Genomic DNA, 20,700 nt, shown 5'->3' on the forward strand with positions numbered 1-20,700 from the left:
CTGATCTCACTCCCAGGGCGTCAAAATACACCATTTGAATTGGCATCTGCATGAGCAGTGTTGGACTCATTACTTTAAAAATGTACTGTATTACTCATTACTCGTAACTCTTTCAGAAGTAATAATATAACTTTACTTATTATTCCCTGCCAACAGTATTTTGTTACACTACTCGTTATATTACTTCTCTGTTACATCCCAAAAACTGGTATTGCATATCTCTCCAAAATTCAGATGTGTGCCTCTGTGTGAATGTCAGGGTGATAGCCGTTAAGTGTAGCTAAGGCTAGATGGCTTCTATTTACCTGGGGGTCTTCAGTTGCCTGTGGCGGGTATTTTTCCAAGGCTCCGCCCGAAAGATGGAGGGTCACTCATGGCGCAACATTTCATCCACAACACATCCAGCCACAACCTTCAATACGTCTTTATAGCTGCAGCTGTCCATGATTAAAATACACTTTAAGTTGTTTAACCAGTGTAGCACTACAGCCAACCTCTGCGGCCGAGGAGCGCTCACCTTTGGTGGGGTGTATTTCCTGGAGCTTCACGTTGTTGTGTTGTTGGTCGTAGTAGCCAAGGTGTTTCAGGCCGTTTTTGCAGTGGAAAGAGTTTTAGTACGACCACCTGCAGCAACAGTGTTCTTATCATCTTTCCACCTGACAAAACCAAAGTAGTGGGAATATTTCCAGCTGCTAAGGTAAGCGTTTCCAGTTAGCTTGCTGCTTTATGACATGCAGGCACAGCTCGATGACTACTAAAATGAGTTAGCTGATGTGATTGTTGTATTTCAAGTCAGTAGCGATGTGATAACAAAAGTAACGTTGTAACGAGATGTTTGGTTTTGGAGTATCTGTAGTATTGTCACTGAAATTTCATTAGGAATTAGTTACACTACTCGTAAGAAAAGTAATATTATTACTGTAACGCATTACTAGTAACATGTTAGTAACGTTACTTAAGATACTCAGAGCAACAGACAAAGTTTAAAAAGGAAAAATTTGCTTAGGTTAAGGGGTCCAACAAGCACAGGACTTTGGTGCAGGAGACCGGTGTTTGTGTCACAGTTATTTTGTCACATAAGTTGTTAGTCACTTGTTAGTCAGTCAGTATTGTTCTAATCCCAATTTGGTAGTTTTGTTGCCTAAATCTAAATGCCAGCCTCTTCTTAGTTATGTGAGTTGACTCACCTGAGTATTCGCCAACCCCTTCTATGTCAAGATACAACACAAAAGGCTGCCCCTGGGGTCAGTGCAATAACAGCAAAGGCTTTTGCTCAAGCACCTTGTCTTATTTATGCTCTCTCCACTGTAGGCTTTCTGCGTAGGCCCGAGGAAAGGCAGAGAGGCCCCCAAACAAAGCCATAACTAAACTAAGCTATAACTAAAGTGGTCCTGACTGAACTCAAATTTGTGATTTTGAAGGGTATAATGTTTGGAGCTGCTTCATGGACATTGATGGGAAAGATGTTCTAGATGACACTGAGAGCACCCAGGGGAGGTACATTTTCTGTTTCAGAACTGAGAACACTATGATAGAATAAAACTCATCTGGGTATTAAAAAAGAAAGCAAAAATCCTGTGGGTCCAATAAACCATGCTCCCATTCAGTGTCTTTGGAGCAGCTTTGAAATTTACACCCTGTGACATCACAAGTTTGAGACTTAGCCGACTTCTCTGGTTTCTGGCTTTGAGAGAGAGTAACCCATGTTGATTAAACTTTCCGAGGCCATGGAAATAACATATTGGAATTCTTAATTTAGGTAGTGTTCCCCTTTAAAATAGTGACGCATCAATGTTGTAGCTGGACACTGGCGGTGACAGTTTAACCTACTTTATAACATTTGGTAGTTTAGTTTAGTGGCTCCTAGTGTAGTGGTCGCTAGATAAATCTGAGGGGTCATGAGATGACTAATGAGAGAGGAAAGAAGAAAAACCAAAAATCTGGTTTCAGTTTTTAGGCTTTTCTATTTTTTTTTTTGTGAAAAATTGGGATAATTTTACCACTTTAGAAATCAAACAGTTACTTAAATGAAACCATCTGAGAAGTATAAAGTGGAAATCTCTGTTTCTTGGAGACATCTGGAGGGGTCATGAACCCCCCAAAAGTTGGGAACCACTGCTTTAATATTTAACAATGCATTGTATTTTATAAGCCTATTATGTCAAATCTGAAGCTGTAAAGTAACTAGTAACTAAAGCTGTGAGGTAAATGTAGTGACGTAAAAAGGACAATATTTCCTTCTGAAATGTAGTGGAGTAGGAGTATAAAAGTAGCATCAAACAGAAATACAACCTCAAAAATGTACTTAAGTAAAGTACTTGAGTTATAGCTAAAGTTCTTTCTACCACTTTATAGAGAAGATTAAGATTAAACGAAAGCAGAAAATTGTCCCTGATGAAAAAACGATATTTGATCATCTTTATCTGCCATGTTTCCTCTCATCACAGCATCACCCCGACTCCAAATACAAACTAATCTCATCAGCAAAGCAGTTTTGGTCAAACCCTAAACTGTTTTATCATTTTCACAGAGTGCACTTTGTGATTCATCTGCGTTTAATGGGTTCTGGCGTGTTGAATGCCGGGGTTCCACTGCAACAATCTGTTCAGGGACTTCCTCGGGAGACACACCTCCTCTGGCCCGCAACATCATTTCCTGTCTCGTGTGAAGACATGTGGGATATAATCGACTGCACTGAAGGGTGGAGATGTTGGAGTGCACACACAAAAACGCATGCACGTGCTACCAGACATGTGTGCGCCTTGCACAAACGCACACACACTCGTGGTCCTTGAGGCCCAGTTCTGGCTCAGATATTTGGCTGACCAGGATTAAAACTGGCTCTGGGAGACACACAAACATTTGCACACAAACAGATACAAAACTGGACTCATTGTCTGTAAACAACAATATACCATGAGTTCAACTTCAAAGGAAGCCCATGATGCAATGCTGTTGCCATGTGTTTGTGATGCACCACAGAGTCATGTCTGAATGTATGACACATGGCTCCAAATGCCATGTTTTTGTCAGCTGGTCTGCACCGCACGTGATGTTAATGTGTTTTTTTGTCGTTGGCAGAGAATATATTTATAGATAGGATGATGAGAGACATTGTTTCCATGGAATATGATGGCAGCAAACCTCTGTACACTAATAGCTTTTTGGATACACACAGCTTATATGTCTGTTCCAATTACTCTTCAAATTCTCTTGACTCAAGTGTGTATTCGTGTTTATCTGGCACTGGGGGGACCTGAATCTGGAAGCCCACTGCAGGGACTAGTCTGTGTTTTGGGGACCAAAAGTTGGTCCTCCCAATTTAACCAGCTTATTTTAGTATTTAGGACTTTGCTTTGGTTTAATTAGAGAATCAGGCTTAAATTGAGATTTTGTCAGGATCTAGGAAATTAAAGACATGCAAGACATGGGCTTCGTGTGTGTTAGAGCTCTTTAAATTCAAATTTCCAAACCATTATACATGTGCAAGTGTTTACAGGCACACTACTATCCTAAGTTTCTTTGTTTTTTGGAGTTTCCTGGGGGTTGTGTGTGTAAATACTGAGTCATGGATTCAGAAACCTGGATAAGACTTTATTACCTCACTTAAGCACATCTGTAGCACTTATCACATTACGTGTTGTCTGCAGTTTACAGCCTCGTCCCCTCTGAGCATCCCGTTTTTCCCTCTGTGTGATTGCATCCTTGTGTCTTGCCTCTTGTGAGTGTGTGGTCTATTGTTTCTCAAGGTCTTTAGGTGAATATACTAGCTGGGGCACTCCAGGATATACCTGGTAAATGTGCATGTAAACACCTCATTCAGGTTTCTAATGTCCCTCTGTTGTGTGTGCAGATGCATCCTTGAGGTCAGTAGTAAGCAGTCAGTTCTGATCATAGGTTTCACTTCCTTCACGGTTATGTTCTTAATTGTAGATGGCAATCACAGAATTTTGATCTTAATCATATCTAACAACCAAAATCCTTACAGCTGGAGGTCCCTGAAGCAAAATCTTATTAAATGGGGGTCCAGTGGTTATCAATTTCAGGGTTCTTGACACGATAAATGTTGAGAATTAAAGTAGAAATCTGTCATGCCAATAAAGTAAATTAAATTAACGTGAGGTATAAACTATACTCTCACTCATATTGAACGACTCTGCACTTCATGATGTATGTCCAGTGTCAATATACAACATACATATTTTGCCTATTGTGTCACAAGTAAGGAAGCATGATTGTGGAAGTTGGGATCGGGGGATGGGCAAGTAGCACGCTGAGTTTTATGCAGAACACCAGAGTTTATTTTATAAGTGTTCAGTGTTTTATTAGCTGTGACCATGATCTTTCCCCTAACTTTAACCACATGTTTTAGTCTCCTAATCATGCCATCAGGGCTGAGTGATGATATTTGGTACCTCTAAGGCATTGATTGAAATAACCCAGCACCAGCTAGTATTTACTATTTGTATGGTTTTACTCACAGCCAATCACCACAACCATTCTTTGATTTAATGCGATGTATGACAGGTTCACTACTGCAGCAGCTACAACCCATACAGTCTACCATGTGGTGAAGTCAAAAGGCCTGTTTCCACTGAAGAAGTTCCTGGTACTATCTGGGGCGCAGGAACTACTACAGGAACGTCCTCTCGCTTGGCCCTCTCAACCATCGTGTCTCCACTGAGAGAGCGGAGTAGGAGGAAGGTTCCTGCAAAGTTACCGGCCTCTGGATGTGATGTAATCGTTGCGCGACCATTTTGACCGGGGCGACGTAGTGGTGTAGGGACGCTGTTAGCTGTTAGCGGTGTCTGTAGTAACTCACTTAATTCACAAAGTGGCCCGTGAAAAAAATATTTTTTCCAGCGGATGTCTTAATTACAACATGATTGAGCTAACTGGAGTAGTTTCATGTCGTTTTAGACAATGGGAGGCTTTTAACAGATGACGTCCTGATGTTAGCTTTGCTGCTGTTAGCTGTCCCTGTCAGCTGCAGCCACTGATGATTTCTAGACATCGTGATTTCCCAAAACTGAATAAATACCACACATAGCAACACAAAATTGCTTTGCTAGCTCAATCATGTTGTAACTAAGATATCTACTGGAAAAAATATGTTTTTCACGGACCGGTTATTGAGTTTTTTTTACATGGCGGTGGAAGCTATGAACAAGCAAACCCTCGTCTGCTGAGTTTTAAAAATGCCGGCTATTTTGTTTCTTTCTGTTGACGTCACATCCTGCCTTGACTATATCCAATCAGCACCAAGTAACCCCCAAGCCCCAGCCAGGAGTTTCTCAGGGCCGTTCTGAGTACCTACTCCGAGGCAGGGACTAGTTTAGCCCCTGTAAAAGTTCTGGAACTCTGTCCTTCGGGAGTGGTTCCTGCGGTGGAGACACGCACCAACGGCCCTGGCCCCGTAAATTTACCCCGAAGTTCCTGTGGTGGAAACGGGCCTAATGGTGGTGTATTTGACAGGGTTGACAGGTGCTGGTATGCCAAGTGAGATTTTAAAAAAATGCTGGTAGTGAATATAATCCAGGGTTTGGCAGAATTGACCAACCTTTTTGTGTGGTGATAGGGTTGGTACATAGACGGTAAGAAACCTGGATACCACCAGAATCATGTATACATGGATATGAATAACCAGATTGCTATGTTTCAGTGTAAATGTCTTGTCGATATCAAAACTGGAATCTAAAGGCGCTCAGTGTGAGGCAACAAAAGAGAGAAGAAAGAAAAAGAGATAAAGAAAGCAGGATATACAGAGGGAATAAGAACAATGAAAAGTGTCAAAAGGCCTCTGCAGATGGAAAGAAGAATTGCTGGGGACACACCAGACTCAGCAGAGAAAAAAAGAGAACAGAAAAAAAGAGACTGAGGAAGGCGGGAAGCTTGGAGAGAACTCGCACTCCTTTTCCAGAGAAAAAGAGTGTGAGATGGAGAGTGAAAGAAAAGGGGAGATGGGGGAGGGTAATGGGAGTGGGTGTGTCCGGCACTGTCTGTTCCCTCCCTCCATTATAGAGAGGTATAGATGGTGCAGGAGCAGCCAGAAGTCCAGTTCAGTGAGCTGCACTAGTCCTGAGAGCCACCAGCTCAGAGAAGTAGTCCAGCCACTCCAGAAACACCCAGCTTGCAATACTGCAGCTGCAGCACACATTAACCTGTTAGCAACAGATCCATTCAATCAGCAAGGTGACACTGAGTGACAGCCTCTTATTTCTGTGTCTCTCACACTGAGCTGAGCTAATTCAGATCACAGGCAGCTTGTTACACCTGAGACTCAGAGCTGAACCACAGCAGAGATGATGATGGGAATGCAGCGACACTCACACAGCTTTCTGGTCCTTCTTCTCATGGTCTTCATCGCTGGGATAGTTCTCTGTGGTCCCTCGACTCCTCGCAAGAGCAGAGGTAAGTGACACCTGCAAGTGTTAATGTCTTCCACTGAGAAATCCACATGAGGAGATAAACAGTACTGGATGCATGTGAGGTGAAAGTGAACATCAGTGTGATTGTCCCTCTATTAGCCCTGTGATGCTCTGATGGCTTTTCCATAGTCTTTCGCTGCCCTCTGCCAAATGCATGCTGGGATATGCTTGAAAAGACAGTGTGTCATATTTAGTAAGACAGATTTTTGTTTCAAGGATAAATGACAAGAGAACAGCGTTTGTGGCCATATTGAGAAAACCATTCACTGCAGAGTATGTTGAATGATCAGATGCAGTTTGGCACATATTGTTTGTATCATCATGAAGAAAGCTGGAAGCGTCGGACGTGCAGAAAATCCCCAAATACAAACAAAGAGAAGGAAAAGATTAACAAGTGGCTTAAATAGGAGGATAAGTAAAGGCAACACATTTCGCGCTGACATCTGTCCTCCTCCTTTTATACTGATATCTGCTGAACATACCATCATTAGTGGTTGCGTGTGATTATGACATTTGGCTTTAGATGGAGAGCAGGAGAAAGTTAATACCAGATTTTATTTTGGGTCCCATTCCAAGATTTTTAAAGAGCAATACACCATATTTGGAAATAAATGAACCATGCTTCTGTATTTTAATTCTTTGAATAGCAACTTTTTAATCATAGTTCTTTAGGATATGAAGGAATTTATGTACTTTGTGACTTAAAGTTGTATTGTTCGTGCACTGAGTGAAGTTAAATAAGTACATATTTGTTTCAGCGTTTGGAGACACATATGAAAGGGGGTTTAGGGGTTCGCCTCAGGCATCTGCCTCTGCATTCTCATGAACTTTTATGCACCAACTTGTGCCTTTCGTCCTCAGTTTATGATGTAAATGCCTTTAACTAATCAGAAAAAAAAGCCCTCTGCTACTTTCATGTTCTAAATACTGAGGGGAATGTCGCCCCTGTGTCACCCCAGAAATCTACGCCTATGCCTCCACAAAAGGCACCGAAATAGATTCGGAAGGGGATTTGAAAGGATTCATACTCAATACATGGATCTGATATTGACTTCTGCTGTTGAACCCTAAAACCTAAAAGGAAAATCAGCTTTCCTCTCCCGAGCCACCTGTCAGGCTTTCAAACTGCCTTGATTAGAAACACTGTTTTTTTTTTTTTTTTTACAATCCCTGCGGTTTATCCACATTTCTTTGAAATGAGGTGAGCAGACAGGGTGAAACAGGTCAGTTACCGCTCACGGGTTTTAATGAAAGTGTTTCCAGGTCACGGGTCAGGGGTTAGACTTGTAGACGACCAGTTGGGGTGGCTTTTCCTGGAACTGTTCCCAACAAACAGATGACTTGATGGATGTGAAAGTTGGGTAATTATTTTCCTTCATTGCTTCAGGCAGAAGATTTATTTTACTTTCTCGAGCACAGCTCTTATTAAAAGATTCCTTTTTTTGTTAATCAAAACACCTGCAGAAAGTCTTTAAAATGAAACACAGACAGTGCAGAAGATATATCAGTTCTGGCCAGAGCAAACCACACATGTCCAAACTGTTTCCAACACAGTAACATGGAAATAGTCACAGCATCTTTGCGTTGTATAAAACACCAACATACCAAATCCCAAAATGAAGATAACCAATGACAGAGCTGCCAAACCCTTTACCCTCTCTGAAGCAGTGTTTTCTTCTCCAACATGCCATAAAAGGCAGACAGACTGACTTTAATAAGCAGATTATATCATACTGAGCCTCTCTCTGATTGGGATTCTCACTATGTTCTTGGAAAACAGCAAATTTTCCAGGAACATTTTCCATAGTGCCTCATTATCTCACTGCACACATACACATGCATACTGAACTCTGACTCTGCTCTGCAGCCACACTCTACTTTGTGAGTTAAACTTTGGCGCCCCTTTGAAGACTTCTGATGGTAGTAAAAGTGATCTGAGGTGAGCAGACTATAAAGGGGTATGCACAGTGGAGAAAATAGTCTGCATCCAGTGTATAACTTTCAGGCTGAACTTGGTTTGCAGGCAAATCACAGTGTGCAGCTTTGGGAGCCGGATGAAAGGAAACTGTGTGTGTTTTTGCTTTGGGAGGAGAGTAAATCGTCTGTATCTCTGTTCTTTTTGGATCACGGCCCTGGTTTTTAGAGTGAAACATGTTACGGAACAAGGTGTGTTATGTCATAGATGCTTTCACATAAAACACACGTCAGAGTTGTTGGTCAATGTCTTCTTCCCAAGGCTTTTGATACCTGTTTATACATGCTGACGCTTTTGTAATACAAGAAATTATTTGCCACTTCAGTACAATACATGTCTAGGAAACTGCTGCTGGGCCAGACAAAACATAGCCACATGTCACGTAGAGATTAATGAAGGGGAAATGTGGAAGCGGAGGGAGGAGATAAGGGGACAAGACGAATGAATTCCAGGCACTTTAGGAAGTCAAGTGAGGATCAGGTTGATGGAAAGACGGTCGCTGACACATATAGGTCGGCGGAGATTGAGTGAAGGTGGAGAGGGATGGGATGGAGTAGCGCCACAGGGGAGGGGAAAACAGCTGTTGCTCCATCGAATCTGACAGGATGAATATATAGTGTGAGAGCAGGGGACCAGCATGGAAGCCGCCAGGGTTGGCGGGGAAATGTCGTAGTATGATCCCAGGCATGGCTCTCTCACGCTGGGGTGCAGGGTAAGGCCTTATGTGAACCTAAGAGATGGGATCATTCCAGAGAAGGTCTGGATCAAGGCTGGAAGACAGGCCTGGGATATTCCCATTAGAGCAAATAAGTTCAGCTGTTGTTTGCACACCAGCTAAATAATTTCAAACCCTTGGTGCTCTGGTTGGCACGAGGCTCAGAAAAGTTTTCATTGCCTTAAATGAAGGTGACTGTTTTACCAAGGGAGCCATAAACCATCCATCTTTGTCTCCACGGAGCTGAATGCCAAGTCTACTCTTCCATCTCTCCTTCTCTGGGACAGAAACCTGAGAGGCTGAAATACTGTGTGCCAGAGCTGCGTTAAAACACCGAGGAAGGACGTCACCTACAGTATAATTAATACTACACTTTTAGAAATAAGGGTCCCGAAAGGGTTCTTTCAGAAAGGCTAGGGTTGTACCCAGAACCATTTACTTCTGAAGAACCCTTTTTTGAAAAAAGGTCCCTCAAGAATTCTTTGAAAGACAAGAGGTTCCATTAAGAGCCCTTTTCACCCCAAAAGAACAGTTTTTGGAAGAAAGAGCTCTTCAAAGATCATTGAAGATTCTCAACCATTAAATATTCAAATGTTTATACATGTTTCAAATGGTATTCTTAAATGTAGATGTATCTGGAACCCCCTTAATCAATTCATGTTCTGCCATAGTTGATATTTTTATCATCATTTCATTACCACGTGGTCTGCTGAAATTCTTCTTTTCTATCTAATGGGCACCAGGTACTTGGCATTTTGAGTTTGGTTTTCAGTTTTGGTTCCCAACCCTGCTGCACTAGTAAAAAAAAGTAAAGGCTTTAGTGGCAATGATTTCACTGGCTGGGTTTCAGTCAAGGGTTTCACAAAAAACCCTGGTTGGGTTCTGGATGAAACCCTTGGAATATAAATAGGTTATTGGTAGAACCTCCTGGCTGGGTTTCCGTTAGCAACCTTAGAAGCTGGAAAGGTTCTGGATACAACCCCCAGAGAGGGTTCTGGGTTGAACCATTCACAAACAGTTGTGGATGGAACCCTTGGAATATAAATGGGTTCTCAGTCGAACCTCCTGGCTGGGTTTTCATTACGAACCTTGGAAGCCAGAAAGGTTCTGGATACAACCCCCAGAAAGGGTTCTGAGGGGAACCATTTACAGATGGCTCTAGATGAAACCCTTGGAAGTAAGGATGTCCCGATCCGATATTCAGATTGGTATCGACCGCCGATATTAGCAAAAAACGTGCATCGGCATCGGATCGTTTTTCATGGAGTCCGATCCAGGTTTTCCAGCCAGCCCAGCGCTCCACAGTTCAAGCAGTCCATTCCAGTGATCCGCTCCAGCACTTACTATAAATCCACCAGGCCAGCATGCAGACACACAGGAAACAGCAGCACCAGGCTGGCACTGGCACTGCAAAAATAACTGAAAAGGAAAGGCTGCATTGTTTGTTAAATGTCAACAATGTCTTGTGGTGTTAATCTATTTTTTATTTATTAGGGGGCCAAAGCACAAGTGTGTGGAGTCTTGCTGCTATTTTAATTTCAATGTTAGACATTTTAAAGATTTCTTGTGTTGATTTATTTTCTATTTATTAAGGGGCCAAAGCAGCCAGAGCAAACCAGCTATATTTTTTATTTAATGTTAATGTTTAAGTTTGTTTATTTAACCCTGTTAACAATAAACAGGTCAGTTTCTTATACCAACTGTTGTGGATCATTCTAAATAAACCGATTAAGTTGTTCTTGTTAGAGTAATATCGCTTGATCAAACCTTTTCTAACATGACTGACAACAAAATAAGTGAATATGTATAATACGCGCTTGGATCGGATTGGCATCGGTATCCGCCAAAACTGAAGGCTGTAATATCGGCATCAGATCGGAAGTGAAAAAGCTGGATCGGGACATCCCTACTTGGAAGATATAGGATTCTCGGTAGAACCTCCTGGGTGGGTTCTTGTTTGCAACCTTAGAAGGTGGAGTGGCTCTGGCTACTACCCCCAGAGAGAGTTCTGGGTGAAACCATTCACAGACAGCTTTAGATCAAATCCTTGGAATATATGAAATGGTTCTCAGTAGAGCCCCCTGGGTGGGTTCTTGATGAACTATTGGAATATAAATGGGTTATGGGTATAACTCCCTGGCTGGGTTTTAGATTGAACCCCTGGAATATTAACAGGTTCTTGCTAGAACCTCCTTTGTGAGTTCTTGTGAGCAAGTGTTAGGTTGGGTCTAGAGTGAAATCTTGGAATATAAAAGGGCTCTTGGTAGAACTCCGTGACTGGGTTCTTGATGAAACCCTTCAAATATAAAAGGGTTTTGGTAGAACCTTCTGGTTGGATTCTATTCAACAACCTTAGAAGGTGGAAAGGTTCTGGATATAACCTCCAGAGAGGGTTTTTGGTGAAACCATTCACAGATAGTTCTAGATATAACCCTTTATGTTGACTTCTAAGTAGAGCCCTTTGAAATGAAACCTTTATTAAAGGTTCTACAACAACCAAAAAGGGTTATTAAATGGTGACAAGTCGGATAACTCTATATGGTTAGGGTTAGGGTTAGTGTGTGGAGAGTTATATATTGCACCAGTGCTAAGAGTCCCTGTCCTTATTTAGTCGCGGGGTGTCACAGTCTGTTGAGCTCAGCTGTGTTCTCGTTCTGCTGCTCCAGACAAACTGACATGACTTCATTATTCTGTGTCGCTTCCATCCACCAAAACCTCCACAGTTGTTTCAACAAAGAGCAGAAAAGTTCTTTTCCATTGCATATTTTGAAAACAAAACAAGACTTGTAGTTCTGTTCCAACCTTTTTTTTCTTCAGATATTTATAGTTCATTAGTTCACACATCAGCATGAGTGGAAAGAGATGATCTCAGTGTATTTATTCTCAGAGTGTTTACTTTCATGCAGTCCTCCTCCTCATCTGAACCAACAGAGCAGAGACAGTGGAGCAGAAGAGAGCTGCCAGTAGTGGAAATCTGTGGTTTGATAACGTCAGACTGTAAATCAGGATGTGTTGATGCCAAACTATGTTTGCACGTTGGACAATGCACGTTTTAATATTTATTTTGAAACTCCAAACACACATAGCGATATCATGTTGTACAACAGTTCAAAGTGGACTGAGCGTGTTATGCTGACAACCCCATTAACCTACTCCCTTTCCCTGAAGATCATCCATCACTGCTGATGATCCAAGATAGCCGTTCTGCTGAGCCAAGGTTAAGTTTCCAGTTTGAGGGTGTTTCTTCTTTCCAGGCCAATAGGATTACATCCTCTAGCTATCGGTCCAAAACAGGATGAATACAACGGTGAAATGTTTATTGAATGATGTGGCATCGTTTATTTCATAATCGCACATGTTTATTGGTTGAATCCCAGCATTTTGATGGATGCGCTTATACAGTAATCGTTGATGAGCTGGTTATATTCGCAGCGTGACTGAGGCAGACTGCTGATGTCATGAAGTTTTAATTGAAGGGATGAGATTTACAGTATATTATTTAATAGACGATAGTCACCAACATCATGGGTGGGAGTGACATTCAGAAAGCTGTCTCCAAACTCTGTCACCAACACTCCACAACATACAGATGAAACAGATTACAACAAAGATTTATTTTGAATGAAACAGTTGGCATGTGTGCTGCTCACAACATTCCCCTGTGATAGATTAGTCATTATTAACATGGACAGGTCATGAGACAATAGGCCATTGAGCATAAACATGTAAAAGATGTCCCACCCCTATACATATGATAAATCATGACCAAGAGACTGAAAGTGATTGTTTGCATCTCTTTGTTTGTTCTCTCAGTTGCTCAGTGTCTCTTCATAGTTGTCTTTCACCTCTTTGTGGTCATTTTGTCTATTTGTGGTTGTTTTATGTCTCTCTGTGGCTACTTCACATCTCTTAGTGGACATTTAACATCTTGTGTCTCTTTTCTAGTTATTTTCTGTCTCTTTTTAGTCATTTTGCATCCCTTTGAAGTCATTTTGGGGTCTCTGGAGTCGTCTTTGTAGTCATTTAGTGTCTTTTTGTATTTGTTTTGCATCTCTTTGTGGTGGTTTTGCATCTCTTTGAAGTCTTTTTGTCTCTTTTTAGTAGCTTTGCATTCTTCATGGTCATTTTGTGTCTCTTGGTCATTGTTTTGCATCTCTCTGTGGTCATTTTGTGAATCTTTGTAGATGTTATGCATCTCTTTTTGTTTGTTTTATGTCTTTCTGTGACCTCTGTAGTTATTGTTAGTGGCCATTTTGTGTCTCTTGTCAGTTGTTTTTCATCTCTTTGTGTTCTTTTCTTGTCTCTTTTTAGATGTTTTGCATCGTTTAATGGTTATTTTGTGTATTTTTTTAAGTTGTTGTGCATATCTTGGTAGTCATTTTGTGTCTCTTTGTGGTCCTTTTGGGTTTCTTTAGCTGCTTTTCTACTGCACAAACCCCTCCCTAACATCTGGGCTTTTAATGTAATGGGAAAGGTTACAATTGGCACTTACTCTTGGGTCAAATGACTCTGCAGTAGTCACAGGTACAGTATTAATGGCTTCTGGCTCTGATCAGCATTGATGGAAACACAACACCCAGGTGAATGCACTACTTTTAGCTACTGGCGAGATGTAATGACACGCCACTACAAAAGACCATCCATCTTCATCCAAGTAGCGTTCGAACATTGATCCAAATTGGCCTGCACCGAGTTTAAGAGCAAGACTGAATAACTAAGAGATATATTAAAAGAAGTAACCAATGTGATGTTCTCACTGGCCTCTACTCTCCTCTCTTGTTTACTGACCTGTTTTCCAACCTGTCACAAACACACACATACAAAGGCAAGCTCGTCTGCTGCTGAGCCGTGTACACAGCTGTGGTCTACTGGCAATGGGAAAGGAGTCTCTAGCCTATTTTTAGAAGGTTTAAATAACCCACATACATGCACTTATTTTGGTGTAAAGTGGTTTTTGTGGTTGTTTTGCATCTCTCTGTGGTCTCTTTGTGTCCGTTTGTGGTCTTGTCTCATTGACTTTCCAGTAAGAAATGTTCACAGTCAATTTGAGCTGAGGCTCCGTTTCTGCCTGCTAGGCCTGTCCAGTAATCCATCCATGGTTATTAAGGGTGAGATTATGGATTCAATTATACTTTGGTTACATGTCTTTTGATGAGGTTGTAAATCTTCAGTGATCTCATGTATTTGACAGGGTCAGAGTCACCAGCTGGGCTGCCCTCAGGAAGAATTTAGATTCAAATACAGTCATCAATCATTATTTCCCTCACTATTCATCCACACAAACACACATATGATGACTTTGTGGCTTCGCAGTTTTTTTTTACGGGTAGGATTAATGTCAATAGTTTTCCTTTGTAATGTAGTTGATTGATTATCGGGACAATAACTGGATCCATTCCTAAAGCTTTATTCATTTTACTCTGGAAATACTGATAAGTCCTAACAGTCCCTAAGCTGCGTGTGGGCCAAATGGCCGAGCTTTGGATGGTTGTCGTGGGACCGAGCCAGTGTTTGCTTGTACTGGAGTTCAAATGGCGCTGCCAGGAGTTTCCTAATGTTTCATACACTCTGAGCCCCTCTCCCTCTGAGCCAATCTCACTTGTGTTTTATCGGAAATATTGATGGAAGAATCAAAACAAATGCCGTTTTGATAGGAAACACATAGCTGGAAAAGCACAAGGGTATTTTTCAAATCCAGGGCTTCCCCCTCTTTCACTGTCAGTGTCTGTTTTGGCGTCTGGCAGCTGTTGGCAGTAATCCTCATGCAAAGTTCCACTATTTCATTTAATGCTGAAATATGAGCCAAGGACATGCTGTGGAGAGTATAGTACAAGCCATAATCCAGGCAGAAAGTCTATCGTTAAGCCTCGTAGACTAAGAGGGGTGGAGGTTTAGGCCCCATAGATTTCCACTACAGAATAAAAACGCTACAAAACAGAGGATGGACATATAATTAAATTGACTAATTTGCTTTTAATTCTCTCTTGATTTGACAAGGGCTTGGATCATTGAATTAAAGCACTCTTAAATATGATAAAAACAGAACCACACTGCAATAAAATCAGGCTTAATTTAACAAACCTGTCTATCTTTCTGTTACCACTGTTCACTGTCTATCATCCAATCTGCACTGGTGTGGTTTATTATTTTTACATGTGCATTGGCCAACTGTCAGTCGTAAGTCACAGTTCTGGTCCCGCTGCGCCCATCTGAAATTTCTGCTGTTTATTAGCACGCCTGCTACAAATAGGCTAATTGTTAGCATGCCTGGTTCTTGGCTTTTTATTCCAAAGCCACATGACAGAGGCAAGTGATGAGAGAAAAATAATTTCACAGCCAGTGATTGAGTTGGTTTGGAAGGTAATAACCAAAGTTCAGCATGAGTGTTGATAATGATAAAGATAATTAATCCCCAAGAGATACAGCAGAGCATGATTGATAGGAAGATAGTCACATCCAAAATTAACAGAGTCCTCCTTAACATGCCCTGTTGACCTTTATGTCCAAATACATTCAAAGTTTCTTCCAACCCAAATACACAACTTGTACATCCATCATACATAGATTATATCACGTAGGATTTACAGATGATAAAAGTAACCTCTACTACATGCTTTCTGGAACTGAACATACATCAGTCACAATAGGTTTTTCCACCATCATTGGCCTGAGCGTTACCCTTGATCTGAACAGTTTTGGTGACCTCAGCGAGCTCAAATCCTCCAAAAATACCAGCAAATTAATGTAATTCTCTAGAGCTATAAAACTGATGTGGAAAATCTTGTACTCTGGGTCAGTCTTTATTTTGAAGAATAGCAGAGTAAACTGGATCTTACTTGAACATATTTTTATTACAACACAAATCTGATCAGAGAAGCCTTCGGTTCAGCAAGTGTGCGTGAACAGAGATATACCATCCAGACAGTGTTATGTAACCCTTGGTGCGTACTGTTTACCACTGGAGTCTAAACATCCACACGGTCCTCATCTTACAGTATCATTGCCTTCAGACTCCCTGGAGCCTCCTCACATACCTGCATGCAGACAGTGAAGGATCTGAGGCCTCTGAAAAGATCTAAACCATTACCATGAATGAAACATACACCTTTATACAGTTATTATTATTGATGACATCATGGTTTTTCCACAATGAAACCATTGCACATTGCTCAACTGGGAAACTGAAAACTTAATATACCTGTTGCACTGAACATAACCAATGATAACTTACCTACTTCTTCTTTTACTTAAAACATATCTATTACCACTATTCAACATTACAAAGCCAGCTTTCTGAGAACCATTTGTAACATATTTTGTATTTTCTAAAAGGAGGTGATATCGGATCATTCGCCTGCAGCGATTATTTTGCGGATCAGTGTTACATGCTGTCACTCAGTATCACAAGCCAAACAAGCTTGTTTGAGCTTTTTTAAATCACAGAAATCATTGAGGGGGTCCAGTTTGGTATCAGTTGGGATGACAGTCAGCAGCACCTCCAAGTCTAAGGACATACTTCTCTGCAGGATAACATTGGATAGCAGCCCCCTCTGGGTTGGGATTGAGTTACTACCCCAAGCAAAGGAGTTCAAATATCTCAGGGTCTTGTTCATGAGTGAGGGTAGAATGGAGCATGAGATGGATTGGCGGTTTTGTGCAGCGTCTGCAGTGATGCGGGTGCTGCGCCGGACTGTCGTTGCGAAAAGGGAGCTGAGTCAGAGGGCAAAGCTTTCGATTTACTGGTCCATCTACGTCCCAACCCTCACGTAAGGTCATGAGCTCTGGGTAGTGGCCCAAAGAATAAGGTTGCAGATAGAAGTGGCCGAAATGAGATTCCTCCAAAGGGTGGCTGGACTCAGCCTTAGAGATAGGGTAAGGAGTTCAGATATTCAAAGGGAGCCCGGAGTCAGATAGTTGAGGTGGTTCGGGCATCTGATCAGGACGCCTCCTGGGTGCCTACCAGTCTTGTCCAACTAATGGGAGGCCCTGGGGCAGACCCAGAACACGCTGGAGGGATTGTAAATCTGGTCTGGCCTGGGAACTCCTCAGGGTCCCCCAGGAAGAGCTGGAAAGCATTGCTGGGGAGAGGAGTGTCTGGTGCTCAGCCTGCTGGCCCTGCAACCCGGCCTCAGATAAGCAATTGAGTAGTTCAGGCTAAGCAAGGTATTCCAGACATCCCTTTCTCCACCAACATTTTCCAACTCCTCCTGGGGGATCCTGAGGTGTTCCCATGCCAAATGAGATATATATAATCCCTCAAGCGTGCTCTGGGTCTACCCTGGGGTCTTCCGTCAGTGCCAGTACTGTGTGCTGACCCCTGGCATCACAAACTGGCTAGCTACAAATGTGTTTTGTTTGAATGTGTGTTGTAAAATGTTTCAAGTGTGTGCAGCACAAAAACTAGGTATTTTCATGCAGGACTTTAAGCATTAGCAAAACACTTGATTGATTCAAATAATGACCACAGGACCGGTTTAATATAAGGAAGTGATATATGATGGCAAGTTGCCATTAAAGGCTTTATGAATAAATAAAAACCAATGCTGTCATGTCCAGCTTAAGGGTCAGCTCATTAAAACAATTACATTTGTAATCAACTCTGAGTTCGCTTCCATAAAATGTTCGGTCTCATGTGAACTCAAGAAGATTTCCCACCTACTTTTGATGTATCACTTCCCTATGTTTGCTTGTAGTGTGTTGCCAAGTAGCTCTGTGAACCTCAGACCTCAGAACATGACCTCAGAACAAATCAAGCTGGCTTTGGTTTTATTGCGACCCACCCTTTGATGCCTGTCCTTATCCAATATCTGTCCCCAGGCTCTGCTGATTAGGACTGTATTCTGTAAAAATCAGTTCTGGCAGCAAACGTGCAGTTTCTTGTAAAGTGATGTCAGTGTATGTCTGAGAGAGACAGACACACACAGAGAGAAAAGTATTACCTCATATCATTTTCTTGTCAAATCAACACAAGCTCAAGCTGACCTCACATTTTACTAACCATTGTTCACAGATTTTCATTTACAATAACAACATATGCATTTAAAAAGGCTGAGACACAGACATTTACACCTCATATAAAAGCTTCAGCATATGCAGTTTATGATGCTCGTAAGTGGCAGATCCTTAACGTGTGTACTCGCTATAAAAGTAATGTTCTTATCCAGTTAGACAGCACACAATATAAAGGGTTTCAAGGTACTTCTTCTATGTTAATGCTCATTTAAATTATATCACTATTATGTTCAGTAAAATTTACACCTCAGCAGAATTTAAACCAGCATGAAGTCTGGGTTTCAGTCTACTTTTAAAAGACTAAAATGGGATGACAAGACAAAGGAGGAGAAGAAGAAAAGCACTTTGTTAAGGGTAGTTTGTACTGCAGTTGACTCTTTGCTAAGTTCCACCCTTGGACGCAGACTGGCCAATCATAATGTAGCATCAGGGTTTGACAACAATACAGCTGTGCTCCATTGACTCTAATACTTTCGGATTTCCTTAATTTTTAGGCTGGTGTTGTGGATTTGGAGCTAAATGTTGTGCCTGGGGCACGTCGTGTATTAATGATACTCGTTACCTGGAGAGGTTGGAAAAGATATACGTTTCTTCACTGTTCCAAAACAAAAATCAAACCCTGAAAAGTGTAGGGTTAGCTAGCTAGCTACTGAAGATATAGCCTACTGAAAGCCAAACACGGTTCATCTGCACACACTGCGATGCCACACAGCTGGTTCAATATCAGCAAAGTTTCCCTTTATATTCGTTGTCTTGTGTGGCGATCAGCAGTGATGTGGTGGTTCACTTTTACACTGTGATCTGTAGCCTATAGTTCGGCTTTAGCTTCTAACTGTCTTTGTCTTTTTAAACTGTTGTTGCTGCTGAGTCAGTTTGACATCCTGGATATATCCTTCAAACACAGACTGTAGACCCTGTAGACTGCTCTATTTGATGTCATTCAAAGCTCTGAGACTCCTTTGGTCAAGCATTTGCCACGACAAAGGTCTATATTGACAGAAAGCTTGGATTTATCATTAAATACTTGCATTGGACTTAAATGTGCAGAAACTTTTGGGCGTTCTTGCACTTCACTGTGTCCTGAATGTTCTCAAAATTAAAGATTTAATGGAACACTTACGTCCTCTCCTGCCTCCCCAGTGAGACGCCAGAACATGAAAGTCCGTATCAACGCCACAGGAGACACCATCGTGATGAAGTTTTTGCGTCCCAGCCCTGACACTAAGCTGGAGGGTTACATCCTGGGCTATGGCAGCAGCATGTTCTCCAAACAGTTCATTCAGCTGCCTGAGAACGGACAGCCGTATGAGACTGAGTTTGGTAAGAGAGGCTTATGATATGTATGTTTGTTCAGCCTAAAGATGAGAAGCTATGATGCACATGTGATTTGTATTTTTACCTTATCTAGTAAAAAGAGGGAAATAAGATCATCTATAACTTTAAGTTTGTTTTTCTCCCGTGTTTAGATGCTGAGCCCAAGTACCTTATCGCTGTCCAGCCCATCCCAGTCAATGAGGTGAAAAAGCAGTGTACAGGTAATGATTCTGTAAGAATTATAGGAAAATAAACCATCATCAAGGTGACATGATAAAACAGAGGACATGGGCATTGAGGGTGGACGTGGAGGTACAGGGGAGACCAGGGTGGGTTGTCACATTGTTCCCTTTGTGCCATAATTCTCTGGTATAATGTATGTTAGATTATTCTAGCCAGCAGCAAATGAAAGGTGAACATCTTCTCATTAATACATATATTTCCATGTAGAGAAATCATTTCTAAAATTAGGTGATTTGTAAGTTAAGTCATGTTGTGAATTTGGGCTCTAGTTTCCCGGCGCAGCACAGGTGGCGCAGGGTGGCGAACCCCGCGCAGAGCTAGTTTCGAGCAGCGCAACCCGAGGCGCGCTCAGTTTGGCAGTTTGGCAGACCGAGGTGCGCTGAGATGGGTGTGGCGGCGCAGCAGGGGGAGGTGTCGACAGATCCAGCCTGGCGCAGTGACAGTTTCTTGCCAAAAGGCTTCCCCGAAGGTGCGCTAAAAGCTCGCCAACTGAAACCAGGTCTACTGTCAGCGCAGGGGGAGCGCAGCCGGTGTAATCCGAAGTTTGGCTGACGGGCGGACAGTGCGCACACGTCACCAAAACCTCACAGGCAGGTTTCCAGAATATCAGGCACATTAACGATGCAATAAATAGACTCAAAACCACTATTCAATGCAACTATCTGCAATCAGCACATAAATGTATCTCTATGTCGACTGTCCCGTCACATCTGATGTCAGATCAAAGGGGATTGGCACCGTTTGGCACGTTTGGCACGCGTAATGGAAACCCAACCTGATTTCATTAACAAAACTAATGAGTTCACATCCTTCTCAGACAACCACAAACAGCCACAGCATTAGATAGGGAGTATATATTCAGCATCTGTCATCTTAGAAAAGTCAAAAGAAAAGAAACAGAGTGAGACTGCGAGAGAGAAAGAGAGAGTGCGCGCACGAGAGAAACGCAACATTGATTTACAATTGTGGTGACCTCCTCCCAGGCTACCTTTGCATCATCAGCCTGTGGAGGT

At 42.0% G+C, this 20,700-nt stretch overlaps 1 protein-coding gene across 2 annotated transcripts in view; it reads left to right on the forward strand.

The window, feature by feature from the left end:
• Positions 1-5,553: 5,553 nt before the first annotated feature.
• The window catches only part of LOC117251509 (uncharacterized), a 51,928-nt gene continuing 36,781 nt past the window's right edge, over positions 5,554-20,700 (forward strand). The window contains exons 1-3 of one of the 2 annotated variants that reach the window (XM_033617887.2): positions 5,554-6,411; positions 19,271-19,450; positions 19,597-19,665. In XM_033617887.2, coding sequence (XP_033473778.2) covers positions 6,303-6,411; positions 19,271-19,450; positions 19,597-19,665 — 358 coding nt within the window. In that variant the 5' untranslated portion in view covers positions 5,554-6,302. The remainder of the gene's footprint in view (positions 6,412-19,270; positions 19,451-19,596; positions 19,666-20,700) is intronic. The other variant, XM_078174618.1, reaches the window with a different exon arrangement.

The sequence above is a fragment of the Epinephelus lanceolatus genome, chromosome 14, assembly GCF_041903045.1.
Source record: "Epinephelus lanceolatus isolate andai-2023 chromosome 14, ASM4190304v1, whole genome shotgun sequence".
Classification (NCBI taxonomy): Eukaryota; Metazoa; Chordata; class Actinopteri; order Perciformes; family Serranidae; genus Epinephelus; species Epinephelus lanceolatus.